Source organism: Eubalaena glacialis, chromosome 17 (assembly GCF_028564815.1).
Source record: "Eubalaena glacialis isolate mEubGla1 chromosome 17, mEubGla1.1.hap2.+ XY, whole genome shotgun sequence".
Taxonomy (NCBI): domain Eukaryota; kingdom Metazoa; phylum Chordata; class Mammalia; order Artiodactyla; family Balaenidae; genus Eubalaena; species Eubalaena glacialis.
The window spans coordinates 46,841,560-46,861,201 of record NC_083732.1 but is presented as its reverse complement, the minus strand read 5'-3'; the positions used below and the strand labels follow the sequence as shown (position 1 = coordinate 46,861,201).

The following is a 19,642-nucleotide window of genomic DNA, read 5'->3' as shown; positions in this document are numbered from 1 at the left end:
GGTTTTTCAGGCTTTCAGGAGATTGGTTTACCTGGCTTGAAGTTGTACAAGTTTTTTTTTTTTTGTCATATGTTTTCTCTTTGGTAAATACCTTCCAGTGGAATGACTGGTTATAGGAGGCGTTATGTTTAACTTTCTAGGAGTCTGCCAAACTGTTTTCCAAAGTGATTGTACTACTTTACATTCCTTCCAGTAGTGTGTGATATTTCTAGGTGCTCTACATCTTTTTGTTTTTTAAGTTATAATTGACTCTACATCTTTGTTAACACTTAATATAGTCAGTTTAAAAAATTTTAGTCAATTTAGTGAGTGTGTGGTGTTATCTCATGTTTTGAAACAACTTTATTGATTTATAATTCACATACCATATAATTCACCCATATAAAATATATAATTAATAATTTTTAGTAGTATATTCACAGTTACGTGCAACTATCACCACCATTGTAAGATGTTTTCAACACTTCAAAAAGAAATCCTGGGGACTTTCCTGGTGGTGCAGTGGTTAAGAATCCGCCTGCCAATGCAGGGGACGTGGGTTCGAGCCCTGGTCCAGGAGGATCCCACGTGCCGCGGAGCAGCTAAGCCCGTGTGCCACAACTACTGAGCCTGCGCTTTAGAGCCCGTGAGCCACAACTGCTGAGCCCACGAGCCACAACTACTGAAGACCTTGCGCCTAGAGCCCGTGCTCCGCAGCAAGAGAAGCCACTGCAATGAGAAGCCTGCGCACCATAACGAAGAGTAGCCCCCGCTCGCTGCAACTACAAAAAGCCTGCACACAACAACAAGACCCAACACAGCCATAAATAAACAAACAAATAAATAAATAAATTTATTTTTAAAAAAAAAGAAATCTTGTACTCTTTAGCTTTCAACCCACCCCACCATGTCCCCACCCCCCGCCCCCCCCCGCCCCAACTCACCCTCACCTCCCAGCCCTAAGTAACCACTAAACTACTTTCTGTCTCTATAGATTTCCCTGTTCTGGACATTTCATATAAATGGAATCATGTAATGTGTAGTCCTTTGGTGACTGGCTTCTCTCACTTAGCATAATGTTTTCAAGGTTTATACATGTTGTAGCATGTATCGGTATTTTAATCCTTTTAATGGCTGAATAATATTACATTGTAGTGATGTACCACAATTTGTTTATTTATTTGTCAGTTGAATGGATATTTGGGATGTTTCTACCTTTGGGCTATTGTGAATAGTCCTGCTATAAACATTCATGTACAAGTTTTTTGTGTGGATGTGTTTTTCTGTCTCTTGAGCATATACCTAGGAGTGGAATTGCTGGGTCATATGGTAACTCTAATCTTTTGAAGAATTGCAAATCTGTTTTCTAAAGTGGCTGTACTATTTTACATTCCACCAGCAGTGTGTGAAGAGTCCAATTTCTCCACGTCTGCACCACACTTTTTATTATCTGTTTGATACTTATCATCCTAGTGGATGTGAAGTGTATCTTGTAAATTTATTTATTTATTTATTTTTGGCTGCATTGGGTCTTCTTTGCTGCACACAGGCTTTCTCTAGTTGCGGTGAGCGAGGGCTCCTCTTCATTGTGGTGCGCGTGCTTCTCATTGCGGTGGCTTCTCTTGTTGCGGAGCACAGGCTCTAGGCGTGTGGGCTTCAGTAGTTGTGACATGCAGGCTCAGTAGTTGTGGTGCATGGGCTCCAGAGCACAGGTTCAGTAGTTGCGGTGCACGGGCTTAGTTGCTCTGCGGCATGTGAGACCTTCCCGGACCAGGGCTCGAACCCGTGTCCCCTGCACTGGAAGGAGGATTCTTAACCACTGTGCCACCAGGGATGTCCATATCTTGTGTTTTTAATTTGCATTTCCTGGATGACTAATGATGTTAAACATCTTTTTTTTTTAATATTTATTTATTATTTATTAATTTAATTTATTTTTTGGCTGTGTCGGGTCTTAGTTGCGGTGTGTGGGCCTCTCTCTAGTTGTGGTGTGCGGGTTTTTCTCTTCTCTAGTTGTGATGCACAGGCTCCAGGGCAGGTGGGCTCTGTAATTGTGGCGCGTGGGTTCCAGAGCATGTGGACTTTGTAGTTTGTGGCATGCAGCCTCTAGTTGAGGTGCACGAGCTCAGTAGTTGTGGCACGCGGGCTTAGTTGCCCTGTGGCATGTGAGATCTTAGTTCCCTGAACAGGGATTGAACGTGCGTCCCCTGCGTTGTAATGTGGATTCTTTACCACTGGACCACTAGGGAAGTCCCTAACCATCTTTTTATGTACTTATTGACTATTTGTATATATTCTTTTCTGAATTAGCTGTTCATGTTTTTTGTCCATTTTCTATTGATTTGTTTGCCTTATTTTTGAGCCATAAGAATTCTTTATCTAGTTTAGTGACGAGTCCTGTGTCTTATGTATGTATTGTGATTATTTTTATCCTCCTGTGGCTTACCTTTTTTTGTCTTCCTAATAGCATCTTTTAAAAAGCAAAATTTTTAAATTCTGATAAAATTCAACATATACTTTTTATTTTTTATGTTTTGTGCAGTTGTATTCTAAGAAACCTTTGCCTACTTCAAGATTATGAGTATCTTCTCCTACATTTTCTTGTACAAATTTGTAGTTTTAAATTTTACATTTAGGTCTGTGATCCATTTTGTGTACAATTTTGTGTACAGGGTGAGTTAATGGTTGATGTTCATCTTTTCCATGCGGATATCCAGTTGATTCAATAACATTTGTTTGAAAAGACTTTTCCCATTGAATTTGTTTGCCAGCTTTGTTGAAAATCAGTTGGTCATCCACGAGGCCACTATTTTGTTGCATTGATCTTTTTTTTTTTTCCCCAGTACCAAAGTATCTTCATTCTTGTTACGTGACAGTAAACCTTGAAATTAGATGGGATAAGTCCTTTCACTTTGTTCTTTCAAAAAATTAGTTTGATTATTTCAGGTTCTTTGTGTTTTCTTATAAATTTTAGAATCAACTTGTTAATTTCTACCAAAAGCATCCTGGGATTTGATTGGCATTGTGTTGTATATAGAAATCATTTTGGAGAGAATTGCTGTCTTAAAATTGAAATTTGCAATCCATGAAATAGAGGCTTTGTTTATTTAGATCTTTGTTAATTTCTTTAGCACATCTTTAATTTTCAGTATAGAGGTCTTAGGTGCTGTTTGTTACATATTTTCCCAAGTATTTCATGAATTTTTTTTTTTGGGGGGTGCTACTGTGAACGTAGTTTAAAAAATTTTATTTTCCAATTATTTCTTGCTAGTCTATTATGAAAACAATTTATTTTTACATATAAACCTGGCATCCTGTGACTCTGCTAAATTTGTTTCATTAGTTCTAAGTCATTTGTTTTTAGGTTCCCTGTGGATTTCTATGTAAACAATTTTATCATCTGCATATAGGTACAGTTTTACTTCTTCCTTTCTGATCTTTATGCTTTTTGTTTTTATTGCCTTATTGCATTGGCTAGGACTTTCCAGGACAACATTGATTAGAATTGGTGAAAATGGGCATTCTTTTTTTTTATTCCTAATCTCAGGGTTTTTTCTTTTTCTTTTCCTGTTTAAGTAGATGGTGTATTTTTAAAATTTATTTTTATTTATTTATTTTTTACATTATTTATTTCTTTATTTATTTTTGGCTGCATTGAGTCTTTGTTGCTGTGTACAGGCTTTCTCTAGTTGTGGCAAGTGGGGGCTACTCTTCGTTGTGGTGCGTGGGCTTCTCATTGCGGTGGCTTCTCTTGTTGCGGAGCACTGGCTCTAGGCACGTGAGCTTCAGTAGTTGTGGCACGCGGGCTCAGTAGTTGTGGCTCGTGGGCTCTAGAGTGCAGGCTCAGTAGTTGTGGCACACTGGCTTAGTTGCTCCGTGGCATGTGAGATCTTCCTGGACCAGGGATCAAACCCATGCCCCCTGCATTGGCAGGTGGATTTTTTAACCACTGTGCCACCAGGGAAGTCCCATTAAGTAGGTGGTGTATTTTAAAAGATAAAGTAATCATTTGGTTTTTGTTTTGTAAATTCTATTGTTTTGATAGCTTCCCGGGGTCAAGTGTGTATTTGGTAAAAGACATAGTGAATAGCTGTTCAGTAATGGGGGAATGAGATTTTCCTCTCTTCAGCCGGAATAACTTTTATCTAGCCATTGAAAATATAGTGTACAAGTTAGGTGAGAAGTAAGAGCTAGGGCTCAGTATGAGGGTGGTCTGTATTCCTCATGGAAGTGCTCATGTTTTAACTGTAACGGCCAAGGGGAAAAGAGAAAATAAGACAGAAATAAGGGGAGATTTTGTCTTTAGTGTCAAGTGTACTTTGAATTAATAGATAACTTTTAGTGTTTTTGCTTCAAAATACTAAAAGATACCATTATATAGAATATCATATACATGCCTTTCAACCTATACTGCTGTTATTCTTTGTCTTATTTTATTATGTTTTATCTTTTTTAAGTTGAACTATAATTTACATGCAATAAAATGTATAGCTCTAAAAAAAAAATGTATAGCTCTTAAATATCAGTGATGATTTTTGCTAAATGTATATATGCACGTACCTGTCACTCAGAACAAGTTCTTTTATTTATTTTTTAAAAATTTGTATTGGAGTATAGTTGATTTACAATGTTGTGTTAGTTTCAGGTGTACAGTAAAGTGAATCAGTTATACATATACATATATCCACTCTTTTTTAGAGTCTTTTCCCATATAGGCCATTACAGAGTACTGAGTAGAGTTCCCTGTGCTATACAGTAGGTGCTTATTAGTTATCTGTCTTATATATAGTAGTGTGTATTTGTCAATCCAATCTCCCAATTTATCCCTCCCCTTCCCCCCACCCCCGCCTTACCCCTGGTAACGGTAAGTTTGTTTTCTACATCTGTAACTTTGTTTCTGTTTTGTAGATAAGTTCATTTGTACCCCTTTTTTGGATTCCACATATAAGTGATATCATATGATATTTGTCTTTCTCTATCTGACTGACTTCACTCAGTATGACAATAGAGCAAGTTCTTCTCTGCTGCCTCTTTCCAGTCAATTTCCCAACTGTAGAGGCAGCAACCACTTTCTGGTTTCTATCACCATAAATTAGTTTCCCCATTGCTGGAGAATTTTCTGTGTTAGACTGTTTGGATATGTTTTTGTAAGGTGATATTGGAAATGTTTTCAAGAGAAATATAGACTTTTGTAAGAAACTTTTGATTTCCTGATTATATACTACTGAATTCTCAGAATCAGTGGTCCAACCTGATTGCTTCCTAACTAGGAGACAAGAGAATTTTAATGAAATTTAGTCTGATTGCTACTTTACTGTTTTACCTTTGTTCTTATTTGAAAAAACTACAGGTTTTTCTCTGAGAGAACTCTGTGATCTTATATTACTTTTCCTTGATTTCGTCATGTCACTGTTAATTAAATCAGTTATTTATTCAAAATGTGATTATAGATCTTTTTCCATGGATGCTGAAATTTTATCTTTAATTAGTAGAGTTTAAAATGTTGCCAGTGATTTTTATGTTATTTTACTTCAACATAGTTTGTATGATGATAAGAAATTTACATTCATCGTACTCATGGTAATGTTAGCCCGTGACATTTGCAGTTTCCCAGTTTATAAAATGCTAACATGTGTATGAAAAAATACTTAATATAATCTAATTTACCTGTGCTTTTATTTGTTGAATGATCTTACTATTTAAATATTAAAGTCATCTTTAATAATGTGGTTTTTATTTTATTTTTTATTCTAGTTCATTTAGCCCCTAAAGAAATAACAGTGTCTAAGGGACAAGAAGAGGAACCTGATAGCCTAGTTAAATATTTCAGTGTTGTTTGGTGTAAGCCTTCAAAGAAAAAACACAAAAAGTGGGAAGGTGATGCTGTTCTTATTGTAAAAGGAAAGTCATTTACATTGAAGGATTTGGAAGGCAAAGACATTGGAAGAGGTATTGTGATATTACCTGATGTTTATGATTTGGTCTAAAATTAATATATATCTCTGGCTACAAAATTGAAATGTAATTGGGTTTTATAAAGTTGTTCCTTAGTTGACTTTCATGTCTAAATTATCTCATAAACATAAAATTATCTCTTAATCGTGAGTCTGACAGTCTTATGTATACTCAGTGAGATGAATCTCATCCCATGGTTTCATTTTCTCCAAAAATAAAATGGCCAGCCAGGTATATACAGTTACATTGGCATTTTTGTGAGATTAAGTAGTTTGTCTTGGTGTGTTTTACATCTTTTTTTTTTTTTTTTTCCAGAATGCTGAGTGATTAAAAGTTAAAAAGATGTTGGTATTAGGAGTGGAATGATATTTAACTTCAATGATACCTAAAAAAAAATTTGAAGCTAGCAAGGAGATAATGACTAGACATGACCTAGATTAATACATCCAAATTGGAGGTTACCATTATTTCCGTTATAAAATGTTGCCAGCATGATTTGTACAAGTTAGCCCACAAATTCAGAGTACCTAAAACCATTATGGTTTTTTTTGCATTGTCTCTTACTGTTCAGTTCTGAGTGTGGCCCATAATTATAAAATCTGTTCTACAAGTTCACTCATTCATTTGAAAACACCATAGTTTATAGCTTTCAGTAACTGTTCTGTGCTAAGCACTATGCTAGGAGTAAGCATTCAAAGATGGAGATGGTTCATAGTTTAGTGGGGACAGGGCAATGTAGTTGGTAATTAGGAAGCACTAAGGTAATTGTTTCAATGAGAATTTTTGCTAAGCACAATACGAGCATATATAGAAGGGCCATTTAAGTTGACCTTCGAGGCTAACGGAAAGCTTCATAGGAGTTATTGTTTAAGGTAATATTTGAAGGATGGATAATTTTGTAGGGGATGAGAAAGGGGCACGGTATATGTACAGGTTCAAAGGCAAAACTACTTCAGTGTTTCAGGAATGTAGTATATGAAGGGCAGTGACAAAGAGGCAAGAGTTGAGGCTGAATGGAATTATCTGCAATAGAATTTTTTATTATAAAAATATTGAACAAATGCTATATATTCACTACTATGCTTAGTGTTTAGAGAAATTTAAAAAGAAAAATTGCAGTACACATTCCATGTTGTTGGTTAGGGTAGATTGAGGCAAAATTTTTGGAGAACTTGTTTATACCTATTTAGTGAAATTATATTCTAAAGCCACCTAGAGAGGTAAAAATTATCAAAATTACCCTGGAACATCTGTTACCCATAAGGTATAGTATATATGGTTTTGAGTATGTATAGTTTGTAATAAAATGATCTTTCAGTTGCAAGTAGTGATAAATGCAAATTAGGTTATAAACAGTGGGTTTTTGCTCTGACTACCCAAGTACAATCACCTACGGTGCTTTTAAAAAATGCCAGTGCTTAGGCCTTGACCTCTGAGGCTCTGATTATTTGGTCTGGTTGGTGGGAAGAGGGGCTGGACATCCATATATTTTAGGTTTCCAGATGATTCTCATATCCAGCAGGAGTTGAATCCACTGGTTTAAACATTAATGGAGGTTTTAATTGGTTTTCAAAGTGAAAACATCCAAACATAAGACTTGGTTGCTTAATTATAACATTAATAAATATATCAACCTGGAGTTAATCTTGCAAGTTATTGCCTATAATGCAAGTGGTTTTTCTTTTAAATAAATTGGATATACAGCATTTAAATAGTTAACGTAGGAATAAACACTCTAAGAAAACTGAAGCCTGTAATGCTGAAATTGCTAATAGCTTGTGATAATGTAGTCAGATTCAGTTGACTGTCATTACACAATACCCAGAAAAGAACAAGTGTGGGAAACAGAGTTCAAGAGTTTAAAGAAAGTCTTCTGGAGACTTAGAGATGTTTGAGACAGTCATCACTATGGATCAAAGTGAAATGAGAGATCTTGGAATTAGAGACTTTTGAAGATGCCTCAAAATTATGTTTATTCTTATCGCCCATTTTCATGTGATTAATAGGAATTGGATTAGTAGTGTTGGATTCTATATGAAGATAAAACTATTCTCTTCCGTAGTGTGGAGAGATCAAGACTGTTGTTGAATTGAGATAGTTTGGGAAATGGAGGGATGGGTCTTTAGCATTGAGGAACTCCAGCCAAATAACTTCTTCCTATATCAGACCTCTATCATAAATAATTGAAGAGTGTATATTATGTAGTTACCAATTGGCATGGATTGTAACTATTAGCCCAGTCTTAATAGGGAATTGTAGCAATTTCCAGCTAGTTTAAAAGGGTCATGTCATGTTTTCTAAAATGTGATGATCTTTTATTTTTTGTTTTTAGAGACTTTAAAAAGTTTTTGTTGTACACAGTTTTTGCCCCTCCTAGTGGCACAAAAACCACGCATTTAATGTAGACAAACATAGGAGTCTAAAATTCCCTCACTCTATCTGGTTAATGAGTTCATTTTAAACAGACTCTGACTAACTTACTCTTTATTTATATTGCATCAGCACCTTAGACATGGCAGCACTTAATAAATGTCTGTTGAATTAATAATAACTCAAACAAGTTTGATATTATAAAATATCCCACTTTTTATTCAGGAGCTAGAACTTGGACCGTCAGTGGCCTCTATGACAAATGTATTTTTACTGTGCTATCTCAGGTGGAACAGTACGGTACTAGTTGTGGTAGAAATTGTTTTTATTGCTAGTTCTGCACATTTCCAGCTGTTTCTAAGTGGAAATAGAGCTGCCCTGGTATTTCTCTAGTTTGTTCACAAGAAAGGAGGGTCCATATAGTATATCAAACTCTTTTCTTGGCTTGATTTTCTACATACAGCAGATGGCAAAACTATGAATACAATAGGCTGTATTTTCAGTAATTAAGAAAAGCCTTGCCTCTCTAAAACTTGCCTAATTTTTATAACTATATAATTATTTATGCCTTCTTATTTTTGCATGTATGTGTGTGTGTTTTTACTAAAATGATAAATTATATTTTTGTTCTGGCTAATGGTTATGTGAGGCTATTTGAATTCCAAGTAGTTTTTATTCTGTACAGTTACAGGAAGAAGACTCTGGTTACACTAATTAAGTCATTTTAGAATGTCAATAAATTAAATTAATTTTTTTCTTCTCAATTTAAAGGCATTGGATGTAAATTCAAAGAGCTTGAAAAGATTGAAGAGGGCCAAACAATGGTGATTGGTGGAAAAGAAATAGAAGTCATGGGTATAATCTCTCCAGATGATTTCAACAGTGGCAGATGTTTTCAGCTTGGAGGAGGAAGTTCTGCTGCCTTACGTTCTTCTCAAGCTGTCAAGAAGTGTTTCTCTAACCCTTTCAAAAGTGTCTGTAAACTAAGTTCAAAGGAAAAGAGACAGAACAGTTTCCAAAATTGCAAACCACGCCATGACCCATATGCACCAAGTAAGATTTCAAAACTAATTTGAGTATTATGTTTTTACTGTCTACAGATGTTTTGGTATGTGAATTTAAAGTTTAAATTTTGTTTTAAAGTTTTCAGGTAAAAGTATATATTATTGTTCAGACATACAGTCTGACATAAGGGATAATGTTGAAGTTGAGTAACAATATAGTGTGAGAATTATTTCATAAGTAAATGTACAATTGAAAGAATACAGTAATCAAAATACTATACATGTGTTAAAGGAAAATTGTGTAAATTGTAGATGTATACACACATACATACATGTATATGATTTTGAGTAAAATCTGATATCTTTAGGAGGGAGAAAAATTAGTAAATTCATGAGTTAGGAATATTTTTGAGCTTCCGTTTTGAAGACCATATGCTTTGATCACGTATATTAGTGATTAGTGATTTAATTCAGTATTAAAATATTGAAAGGTCAGTTGTCATGTAAAGAATTCAAATTTTATTCACGAGAATTCAGTTCATCAAGTTAATTTTCACATTTACGAATTTAATTAAAAAATTACATAAAAAATAAAACCATGTCTGTTTATGACTTTTTAAAATTTGATTGTTCAGTCAACAAGTATTTTTTGTGTGCCTTTTATACATTGGGCCCAGAGGTGAAACTGTCATGACAGAGCTTCTCATTTGGTGAGGAGACAGACAAGAAATTTGAATTATAGTGTAGTAGATGTAGAAGTTGGAGAATAGGCTTTTTTCGTTAACAGTAGTAAAATAAAAGTATTAAAATAACTATAAAAATAACTATTAAAATAATCATAAATAAAAGTATTAAAATAACTATTTTCCCCTCTTGCAAGTATTATGGAAACATAGAATTTTTGAAATAAAGGGACCTTTTAGGTAATTTAGACCAATCCCTTCACTTTGCATTTGAGGAAACTGAGTCCCAGAAGGATGAACTGACTTGTTTGAATTAAAATAACTATTGGCATAATTGCGATTAAAACCCCCAAATTAAAAATTCCTAGCTCTGTTCTAGCTTGTTTGAGACTTAATTGAAATTTAGAGAGTGGAAGCTTATGCTTCTGATTTTTCTCTTTATCTAAATATTTTGTCTGTCCCGCTAGCTCTTTTAACAAGCCTCCTTCTCTCCTTTATTCTTATTTCTCTTTGCCTTCCTGTCATGTAATAATAGAGGATTGTGGGGAACTGGAAAGAATACTGTACTTAGTCAAAGACCTGAGTTAGGGTCCTGGTTTTACCACTGAACCAACTGGTTCTTCAACCTGTTGGGGGAGTCACTTCATTAATGTTTTTGCCTCCTCATGTGTGAAATGTGGGTTCTAATAACTACCATAGAGACTTAGAGTACCTGGTATATGTTGTGTATGATAAATATTTGTTGACTGAGTGAATGAAAAATTTTATTGTGATAATTTATATATATGTGTATATGAGCATGTGTGTGTGTGTGTAAGCAAGCCCTTTTTGTAAATGGTAAATAGTTGATTATTCTCTCTATTTTTTATCTTGCTAAGTTTAGGACTAAGTTGTATACTTAAAACTAAAGCATGACAGATTTTGTTAGCATTGAATGATGCCTCATCGTTGTGAAGGTAGAGGAGCATCTTAAGATTTGAATTGGTGTCCTATTGCTGTGGTGCTTTAGGTTTTATTTTTCTTGAAGCTGGGTACTTTGTTAGATGACTTATGATTCTCTGGTCCTTCTTGCTTGAGCTGTGTATCATCTTTACCTCTATCTTCTTTTTTTCCCTTTGTCCTTTTTAAAAGATAGAAAAAAATGGGGCCATTTCTTGGTTGGAAATCGACAAGGCATACACTCTTGCTTTGTTACTGGGATATAGAGGAAACCCAAGGGCCAAGTTTTCCATTTAAAAAAAAAATTAATTAATTAATTAATTAATTTTTTATTTTTGGCTGTGTTGGGTCTTCATTTCTGTGCGAGGGGTTTCTCTAGTTGTGGCAAGCGGGGGCCACTCTTCATCGCAGTGCGCGGGCCTCTCACTATCGCGGCTTCTCTTGTTGCGGAGCACAGGCTCCAGACGCGCAGGCTCAGTAGTTGTGGCTCACGGGCCTAGTTGCTCCGCGGTATGTGAGATCTTCCCAGACCAGGGCTCGAACCCGTGTCCCCTGCATTGGCAGGCAGATTCTCAACCACTGCGCCACCAGGGAAGCCCCAAGTTTTCCATTTTTCACTCCCTAGTCCCCTACCTGCCAGGAATTCAACTCAAAAATGAGAGGTGAATTCCTGGTTGCTCAGAAACGTGGGAAGATCACAGAAAATTTTCCTCTGGGTAATTGCTATCAGTAAACACAACCAGACTCTCATTCCTGTGACTATGTATTTCCACATTGATGGTTATTTATTTAATCTTCCTTTTTTCGGCCACGCCATGCGGCTTGTGGGATTTTAGTTCCCCGACCAGGGATTGAACCCGCGTCCTCGGCAGTGAAAGCACAGAGTCTTGAGCACTGGACTGCCAGGGAATTCCCATATTTGATCTCCTGGAACCCATTTTTTAAAAATCTCCTTTTCTCATCTTTGTTCTTCTCTTTTTATCTTTTTGTTTATTTTTTAAAATTTATTTTGTTTAACCATGATGTAGACATACAAATATATCCAAAAAATTATTTTGATGAGTTTATTTTCTGATTTCAGATTTATCAGTTGAGACTGGCTTTCTAGTTATGTTTGATTTTGTTTTTTTGGGTGACTTTTAATAAATCTTTTAAATTGTATTAGCATATTTCTAAAGAATTACATTGTTATTTGATGGTTACTTCATGCTGCTTTGCAAAGATTCATGAATTTTACATTTATGAATGAAGTAATTAACTTTAAGCAAATAATGTTGGTGAAGTCAATGGAAAATTTGTCATTTTCTCAGTTCTTCTGAATAATAGGAGTAATGGTCATTGTTAGTGGGTACAAGAATGAAAAAAGGGAGCCTTTATATTAAATTTGGAAAGCCTTTCCAGAATAGGAAGCTGTGAGCATTAGCAAGAGCATCTTGGCAAAATTCCAACCTGTGCTTTCAGTTGGAAATAGTTCTCTTTGCTCTGAATACTGAACTATTAAGTGTTGTGGCTGAATTCTTTATTAGACAACAGTGAATTTCAGTGGTTTCAAAGCACTTTTGGGAATGAAGTTTGGAAAGCTCTTCGCAATTCTTTGCATGAAATCTTACATCAATAGGCAAGAGATTTTATTTTTTTAATTTTGTACCTTTGCTTAGCATTGATGTTACTGAATTTCAAAGTTTTTTTGCCACAAATGATGGCAAATAGTTCTATCTTCTGAGTAATTAGAGCAAGATAATGTAGTTACTGACAGAGTGAAATTGGAATACATTTATAATTATACTTTTCTCTTTTTCTTAAGACTCCCTTGTTATGCTACGACCAGATAATAATCACCAGTGGATGTTCAATAAGAACTGTTTCCCTGTTGTGGATGTAGTGATAGATCCTCACCTTGTATTTCACCTTCGACCACATCAGAAAGAAGGGATCATATTCCTTTATGAATGTGTGATGGGAATGAGGTAGGAAAATAATTTGTTTAATCTGAGCTTTGATTTAACCTGTAACATAATGGTTTTCTAGGACAAGCCAGATATATAATGTGTCTCAGTGGGTACAGCATATATTTTAGTTGGTAGGAATGGCAAATGGTACTTAATGTGTATGTTTATTCCACAGGTAGTTCTTGATGGATGCTGTGTGCCAGACATCTTTCTAGGAACTGGGCATACAGCTTATGAGGATTTTGCAAAAAGGTTTTCTTCTTATCTCACCTCTACTTACACACACAAAGAAAGAGTCCCTCCTTCCCCCCCACTTTTTTTTTTTTTAATTTTTATTTATTTATGGCTGTGTTGGATCTTCGTTTCTGTGCGAGGGCTTTCTCCAGTTGTGGCAAGCGGGGGCCACTCTTCATCGTGGTGCGCGGGCCTCTCACTGTCGCGGCCTCTCCCGTTGTGGAGCGCAGGCTCCAGAAGCTCAGGCTCAGTAGTTGTGGCTCACGGGCTTAGTTGCTCCGCGGCATGTGGGATCTTCCCAGACCAGGGCTCGAACCCGTGTCCCCTGCATTGGCAGGCAGATTCTCAACCACTGCGCCACCAAGGAAGCCCCCCCCCACACTTTTTTTAAGCAGTTTTTTTTTTTTTTAATTTATTTTTTTAATTTATTTTTGGCTGCGTTGGGTCTTCGTTGCAGTGCACGGGCTTTCTCTATTTGCAGCGAGTTGGGGCTACTCTTCATTACGGTGCGCAGGCTTCTCATTGCGGTGGCCTCTCTAGTTGCGGAGCATGGGCTCTAGGCGCGTGGGCTTCAGTAATTGTGGCATGTGGGCTCAGTAGTTGTGGCTTGCAGGCTCGAGAGTGCAGGCTCAGTAGTTGTGGCTCACTGACTTAGTTGTTCCATGGCATGTGGGATCTTCCCAGGCCAGGGATCGAACCCGTGTCCCCTGCATTGGCAGGCGGATTCCTAAGCACTGCACCACCAGGGAAGTCCCCCTCCTCCCCTTTTAAAATTGAGTTTTCTTAAAGAATTGTAGTCGAAGTACAGTTGAAGTATCAATAGAAGACACACACATACATACAAACCAGACAAAGGGGGTAAAAAAAAATCAAAGGTCTCTGCTAACATGTTAGTTAACATGTTTCCTTCTGGTCCTTTTTTGTTTTGTTTTTAATGCATAGGACCTTGATTTTTACATTGGTCATTTACTAGGGAGTTGGGAATGTAAATTCCCCCAAACTCTAAGAACCCCTTGAATGATGACAAGTTAAGGGAAAACTATTTCCTAGAAACTTTCTAGATTCATGTTCTTTCTCAAATCTGTTCTTCCTTTTGGAGATCTTATCTCACTTGGCCTGAGAATCATCTTTGATTTCTTCTCTCTCACCTTCTCTATCTAATCAAACCTAAACTTTTGATTATTTTGACCTCCCAAATATCATTTGGGTCCTAATTGTTTCTGGCACCTCACTGTAGCAGCTCTAGTAACTGGTGTCATAAAATTATATTTTATCTGAACTATTGCAATGTTTTCTAACTTGTGTATCTGCTTCTGATACTTCTCAGATTCATTCTCCTTATCACCACCAGCTTGATTTTTCTGAAAACAATTCTGAACATGGCATTTCCTTGCTTAAAATTATTACAATTCTCAGAACTTAGAGCAGTGTTTCCTAATCTGTGATATGCACTTTACTGGGTTGTGTATGGAATCATTTTAGGTATACATGAACAAACTTTATTTTTTACTTTTAATAGTAGCATATTGAGTTAATGAATAATTAGAAAGAAATAGCACATTAAACTTTTTGTTTCCCAGATAAATTATGCTTAGAAAGAGTTTTCGAATAAATCTAAGTAAAAAAGTGAGTTGATTTAGAGAAAAATAATAAATAATAACATATAGTAGCACATGTATGGCAAAAATTTGTAATGGTAGTCATGAAAGACTGATGTTTGGGAGATGCTGACCTACAAGATACAGTCTGAGCTTTCAAGGATAAGTATCCTCATCTTCTGTCTTCTTCCTGTCTTGCCAGCTTCCTAGCTTATATTTTCTTGCTTGGAATTCATTTAGTTCAAGCTCCAGCTATACTGATCTACCTGATTAATGTAGTGAATTCCTATTTACCTTTAAAACTCTGCTCAAGTTTCATCTTCTTCAAGGGAAGTCTTCCTGTTCTCTTCCCTATACCATGATGATGGATGATGGATGGTGGATGATGGATCAGTATTTTCTCTCTGGCACTCACTATGTCTCAGTTAGCTGGCATCTTGCAGTGGCAAATTGTTGATCTAAAATAATAATAGTGGCTATGATTCATGTTTGTAATTTTTTCTCTACACTTTGAAATGGAGAACATATATAAAATTGTGTGTTTTTTTTTGTTTTGGCTGTGTCGGGTCTTAGTTGAGGCATGCGGGATCTTTCATTGCGGCGTGCGGGCTCTTCGTTGCAGTGCGCAGGCTTCTCTCTAGTTGTGGTGTGCAGACTCCAGAGCTCGTGGGCTCAGTAGTTGCGGCGCGTGGGCTTAGTTGCCCCGTGGCATGTGGGATCTTAGTTCCCCAACCAGGGATCGAACCCGCGTCCCCTACATTGGAAGGCAGATTCTTAACCACAGGACCACCAGGGAAGTCCCCTATAAAATTGTTTTTGGTTATTATTTCTACTAGTAAGAAATATAATGGATTAACAAACTACACTTATATTTTTGGTAATATCCTTAATTCCTTTGGATTTTGTAACTTTTAAAATGTATATCTAATACCTTCAAAGAGCTTTAAAAACTATGAAGTGGTATAAAATACCACTTGCTTATATTATTATATTCCTTAGAATATTTAATTTTAAATTGCATTAACCAAGTAGGTTTGTTGGATGAGAGTTTTACTAAATTACATATATTAGATCAAATAGTTAGTGTTTAATTTTTCTTACAGCTCAAGGAGCTATTTTGGTTGAGGACTTCATTTACTGCCAGAGAATCATAAATACAGACCAATAGATCTTTCTGGTTTACATTTAAATATTTTTTAAACTGTTTTGATATCTAATACTGAAACTGATAAAAACTGCTCAACTGTTGGTGATGAGAAGCATGGTTATAGTTAAATTATTCAAATGTAGATATAAAATTGAGATTCATTTCTAATCTCTAAATATAGATACATGATAGTAACAGATGATTTAGATTCAACTCTAATTTCAAGTTGTTTTAGTAATTTAGTTGACAAATATGTAATGAATATAATTAGCAAAGATGCAAAAGAGAGATATGTCATAAATCAGCTGATTGAAGAGCTAGAAAAAGTGTTTAGTGGGGGCTAGAATTCATCCTACGTACAAAATATCAGCTTCTGGTTCTTGACTAATAGGTGATGATGTTAGGGACATAAAATATTTTCCTTTTGTAATTGAAGGAAGTATAATTGTTTCTAACAGGGTGAATGGCAGATGTGGAGCTATTCTTGCTGATGAAATGGGTTTAGGGAAAACACTGCAATGTATTTCGCTTATCTGGACTCTACAGTGTCAGGGACCCTACGGTGGCAAGCCAGTAATAAAGAAGACACTTATTGTCTCACCTGGAAGCTTGGTGAATAATTGGAGGAAAGAATTTCAAAAATGGCTAGGAAGTGAAAGGATCAAGATATTTACTGTTGATCAGGTAAGAGACTTTTAAAAGTTTAGCCCTGGTCATTTACTAAATCTCTAGCTTTTCAAATCAATACTGCAGTTTTCACTCTCTACGTAGCAGTTTTTCAAGTGTAAGTAACTCTGACCCTTTGCAGATAAATGGAATCTTGCCCTACAATTTGGTCATGGGTTAACATATTCTAATACCTAGTTGATGGTTGTCAGGAATACGCTGCTTAAATTTGATTTCACACAGGTTTTGCCTGTGATTTGTTAAATATTATCTTTTTTTTTTAGGACCACAAAGTAGAAGAATTCACCAAATCTCCATTTTATTCTGTTCTTATCATCAGTTATGAAATGTTACTTCGTTCCCTGGATCAAATTAAGAATATAAAATTTGATCTTCTAATTTGTGATGAAGGGCATCGTTTGAAGAACAGTACCATTAAGACAGCTACAGCCCTCATTAGCCTCTCGTGTGAGAAAAGGATAATTCTAACTGGTCCGTATTTACTTTTGGGGAGATATGATGGTATTTTTGCCTAGTGAATATGCAAAACTTGTAATATGATGTTTGGCATCCAAAGAATTGATGGTATTGAGTAGAATTCATACTACTAAACCTATGTTAGTTGAGTCTTGGTAGGATTCTGAATTATTTAAATCCTATGTAATGTTCTGCAATCCAGATTTTGGATTCTTTGAGGAATAAACACAATGGTATCATGGTAAAGAAGGTAGGAGATGGGACTAGACTGCTTGTGCTTGGTTTCCAAGTCTGAGATTTACAGCTGTGCAACTTTGGGCAAGTTATACTTCTCTGTACCTCAATTTCCTTATGTGTGAAATAGGGATAGTAAGGCCATCTACTTCATAGAGTTGTTGTGAGGGTCAAATGAGTTAATCCATGTAAAGGTCTTGGAAGACTACCCTATACATGGTAAGTGTTTAATATAAATATCCTTTATTTTTCTATGTTTGTGCTGTATGCATATGGTTTTTTGCTGGCCAAAGCTTCTGGCCCAGATTGGAAAGATGAGATAGACTGTGTGTAAATACAAGAATCCTTTTCTACCCAATCCTTTTTAGCTTAAGGCCTAGACTAGAATTATGCCTGAATAACTCAGTGTAGCTTTTCTCCCACACCTCACTTTGGTCTTATGTGGTAGCAGAGGAAAGAAGAGAGTTGTATTCATTACTAAGGTTTACGACCCTTCCGTTTTCTACTTAAGGCTCTATTTCCCTATCATCTTTAATCCTTTTGGAAGGGATGGGCAGGGCATGATTATCCTTATTACATCATATCTCATTGTGTCCTTCACGTGTCCTATATGCATGTCAGAGCTCTCCTCTGAAGTTTAAATGAGGAGGGAGAAAGGGTGTGACCAACAGCTTACTCCTCCATTCCACATCTTTAGGGTAGAAGTATGCCCTGGAGCAACAGAGAAAACTCCCCCTGTTGTGCTCTCATTGAGTTGGGGTGTGGAGGGTACCCATCTTTAAGTAATTTATGATCATTTGACTTCCAATTTGTGAAGAAGGATTGTATTAACCATTACCAAATGTGATTTTTAAAACTATATGTGCTTTTTAGAAATGATTTTGGGAACTGTTAAATGACCTTTACATTCTTCACATTTAGTCACTTAAAGATAATAAAGATAAAAAGGACAGGAATCAGATCTTACAGTTATATCTACCCCAAAATGTAGTAGATGTTCAACAAACGTTTGTCGGTAATACTGGTGATAGGGAAACCAGAGAATAGAAAAACGGACTTCAAACATTTAGTAGAGGCTGTTTTTAAAGAAAAAAAATGAGTTGGGGAAATGGAAAACTTAATCTAGGTAATTTCTGTATCTTTGGCTATTTGAGAAACTAAGTGGATTCCTTATACTTTTTGACTAGCTTTTGATTTTGAGATCCTTGGGGCCAGAAAAGCAATGGAAAAAAAGATTTAGCTGAATTTAGTTACACTGTGTTGGGAGAAAAAAGCAGAGACTGTTTCTTTTTACTGCTCAATGTGGGGTCAATATTGCTTATTTAAAGAGTAGTAACAGCTATGGAGTTAAAAAGATTGGCATTTGCAGGGGAAAGAAAAAAATAAAAAGGGAGAGTGAGAAACTAAGATTACTTTTAGGTAATAATAATAGAATAATAAAAAAATAATAGAGTCTCCTCTATTTGAAAAACAGATAATGTCCTTTAGCAAAAATGGACAGTTTTACTAATATTCTCAGTTATAAGCAAATACCAATTCAACTAGCGTTACAAATTAAATTTAATATTTTCAGTAGAAAATGATTCTGGGACTTCATTCAGAAGGACTGTCCTGATGATGACCAGTGAGATTGTTTCCTTTGCGGAATTAGCATTGCCCCCTTTATTCGTACTTTGTCTTCTTTATCTTGTTTCTGCTTTCCTGTCCTTGTCTTTGTTGCTCCTGAGCTGTGAATGTAGGTGAAAACTAGCACTAACTAACCTCTTACATTTAGAAATACTTATAGTTGGTTTTATCTCCTTAGAATTGCCTGAATAAATTCTTCTTTTTTATAGTGGCAGGATATCTTACTCCCAAGATGATTTGTGTCTTATTAGGAAGTAACATTTGTATATGAGTATGTACAGTGCTACATACATAATAGGTGCTCAGAAGCTATCTAAGAATCAAATGAAAGTAATTTTGATTTTGTTTCCTGCTGCTATCTAGCCCAGTGCTGTGAAGAATATTTAGTTAATATTTACTGGAAATTTTAATATTAAAATTAAATTAAATTAAATTAAAATTTAATAGAGGTGTATTAGACTTCTAGGGCTGCCATAACAAAATACTGCGGACTAGGTGGTAAATTTCTTCAATGACAGAAATGTATTTTCTCACAGTTCTGGAAGTCCAGTGTCAAGATGTCAGCAGGTTTGGTTTCTCCTGAGGCCTCTCTCCTCGCCTTGCAGATGACCATCTGCTCGCTGGGTCCTCTCATGGCCTGTTCTCTGAGTGTGTGCATCCCTATGTCTTTCTCTCTTCTTGAAAGGATACAAGTCATATTGGATTAGGGCTCCACCCTTATGAGCTTCTTTAACCTTAATTACCTCCTAAAAGGCCCTGTTTCCAAATATAGTCACATTGG

The 19,642-nt window shown here is 35.9% G+C and overlaps 1 protein-coding gene across 1 annotated transcript in view; it reads left to right on the top strand.

Moving 5' to 3' along the window:
- The window catches only part of RAD54B (RAD54 homolog B), a 95,371-nt gene that overhangs the window by 52,896 nt on the left and 22,833 nt on the right, over window positions 1-19,642 (top strand). Inside the window, exons 3-7 of the mRNA XM_061171828.1 lie at window positions 5,734-5,928; window positions 9,076-9,357; window positions 12,735-12,897; window positions 16,317-16,542; window positions 16,809-17,016. Of these exons, the coding sequence (XP_061027811.1) occupies window positions 5,734-5,928; window positions 9,076-9,357; window positions 12,735-12,897; window positions 16,317-16,542; window positions 16,809-17,016 (1,074 nt within the window). The remainder of the gene's footprint in view (window positions 1-5,733; window positions 5,929-9,075; window positions 9,358-12,734; window positions 12,898-16,316; window positions 16,543-16,808; window positions 17,017-19,642) is intronic.